The sequence below is a fragment of the Medicago sativa genome, chromosome 5 (assembly GCF_051527215.1).
Source record: "Medicago sativa cultivar Bolivia chromosome 5, Bolivia_mono, whole genome shotgun sequence".
NCBI lineage: Eukaryota > Viridiplantae > Streptophyta > Magnoliopsida > Fabales > Fabaceae > Medicago > Medicago sativa.
Window position 1 is genome coordinate 12700244 of NC_140753.1, and position 2490 is coordinate 12702733.

Here is a 2490-nt window from a genome sequence, read left to right on the forward strand (position 1 = left end):
TTATGGTGACCGACATGATTAATGTATATCTCATTCATCGTTTATAAAAAAAATATAAACTTTAGTATAAGGGGTCTCATTCTCAAATTTGGCCTAAGACTCGTAAAATGCTATGAACGTGTCTGTCAACCAAGTATTTTCAGGTAGAAATAGATAAAGTGATTAACATATAACTTATAAGTATAAATATTTAAATAGTGTTCCAGAGACACTCTCTCGTTATTTTCGTTAAGATATTGCAAATTCTAAAGACACTAGATATTTAAATCAAGTCAGCCAATAGTATTGAGCCACATAACCCCATTGCACCAACAACAAATCATTACCTAGCACCAGATATTTTGACCGACACTACCATTTTGTTTTCTTTCACTGCACTATCACTAACCAGCAATAAACCAAGGTCCATAATTATTTTCTCTCACTGTTACTCTTCTGTTTAACCAGTCTATAAATAGTGATGCAGCTTCTACCATTCAGATTCCCCCCACCACTCCCTCCTAATCCTCCTCATCTTCACTCTTTTTCTCCCCAGAAAAAGAGTGATAATATATACTATACTATATCATATAATTATTATATAATATAATACTATAGTACAAGCTAGCACTTGGTAAAGCACATATTCTATTTCATTTCAAGTGTCTTCACCAATATTCTATATGGCTCTATTATTACATAACCAACATTATCCTCAGCCCTTCTTATGCTTCATACTCTTCCTCATTTTCAAAGGTAAATTTCAATTCTTTCATTAATTTAACAAAATTGAGTGTTATATTTCTTTCTTTTATCATTTTTAACAACACTAGAATTCACAAAAAAAATTAAATAACTGATTATGTTTTTTATTTTATTTTTTCAAATGCAGGGGTTTTAGTTTCAGGGGCAACATTTACATTTATGAACAAGTGTGATTACACAGTATGGCCAGGAATTTATGGAAAACCGGAACTCGGAACTACCGGTTTTGAGCTCACAAAAGGAACTTCCAGAACCTTCCAAGCACCAACTGGTTGGTCAGGTAGATTCTGGGGAAGGACTGGTTGCCAATTCGATGACTCGGGCCACGGAACTTGCTCAACCGCCGATTGTGGCTCCGGAGAAATTTCCTGCAACGGCGCAACAGCCTCACCACCGGCAACATTAGCTGAATTCACACTAGGAACTGGCTCAATGGACTTCTATGATGTAAGCCTCGTAGACGGTTACAATCTCCCGATGTTGGTTGCCATGAGTGGCGGTACAGGGCCGTGTGACGTTACAGGTAATTAGGTTTTTATATTAGACCTAATTCATCTTACAAAACCGTATTGTAAGGTGACACATATCTATTATTATAAACACATTTTAGAGTTTAGACTATATCTTTATTTAATGTGTGACTTGGATTTTTTTCAATATAGGCTGCAGTTCGGATCTTAATAAGAAATGTCCGTCAGAGTTGAGGGTGGATGACGGTGGTGCGTGTAATAGCGCCTGTGGCGCGTTTGGGAAACCGGAATATTGTTGTAACGGCGCGTTTAGTAACCCTGACACGTGTAAGCCGTCTGTATATTCACAAATGTTCAAATCTGAGTGTCCTAAAGCTTATAGTTACGCATATGATGATAAAACTAGCACTTTTACTTGTTCTGGTGCTGATTATACAATCACATTTTGTCCTTCTACACCAAGGTAATTCAAATTAAATAATTTTAGCATATAGTACTTTACTATATTAAATTTAAATCAATGATAATTCTTATTGTGGTTTGTTACTTTTGTGTAGTCTAAAGTCAGCAGCCGATTCATCTACTAAAAATCCGAATGAAACGGATAGTTCTGCTTCGGGAGCCGACCCGAATCAATCAGAAATGGCTTCAGCTTCATATCTAGCTGATATGGCTATAGCTTCTGGAGCTTCTACTAGAAGCATAACTTCAATGGTTTCTTTGTTGTTGGTGGTGGTTGGTTCCATTTTTACTATTTTTTATGTTTAGTTGTAATTTGTATCCTTATCTTTCTTTTAGAAAGCATATAAATAGAAATAGAAAGATACGGTTGGTAAAATTAGTATAGTTTAAAAAGATTATTTTGATTGTTAGTTGAATTATGTCTAAAGTAATTAATAAGCAATCCAATCATTACTTTGTTGTATAATTTTGTTATGGTTTGTGGTGATGAAAATGGAGGGGTATGGTGGGGGAATGAAGCACATTCTCTTGATTTTAAGTGTGAACAACCAAGTTGTCTACTGAATTGATAGGTAATGGGATTAGTGGGTTTTGAGGGCCATCACCTTTTTTGTTAGGGAGTGAGATGGAAGAAAGAATCGATTGTGATGTTCTATTTTTTTTTATTTTTTTTTGCTTTACATTATTATAGTTTTAAAATCTAAACCATTAATCTATGCAGCATTAAGACACTTGTTCACTATTTAATGACTTGGTTTGCATAAAAAAAGATTCTATTGCAGCACTAATCCAATAAGTAACAATGTTTTTCCTA

The 2490-nt window shown here is 34.7% G+C and overlaps 1 protein-coding gene across 1 annotated transcript; it reads left to right on the top strand.

Annotated features, from left to right (window-relative positions):
• Window positions 1-478: 478 nt before the first annotated feature.
• LOC146920143 (thaumatin-like protein 1) lies at window positions 479-2139 on the top strand. Its single transcript, XM_085713567.1, has 4 exons — window positions 479-735; window positions 872-1267; window positions 1407-1677; window positions 1772-2139. The coding sequence occupies exons 1-4, from the start codon at window positions 663-665 to the stop codon at window positions 1980-1982; spliced, it is 951 nt and encodes a 316-aa protein (XP_085569693.1). The 5' UTR covers window positions 479-662; the 3' UTR covers window positions 1983-2139.
• The last annotated feature ends 351 nt before the right edge of the window (window positions 2140-2490 follow it).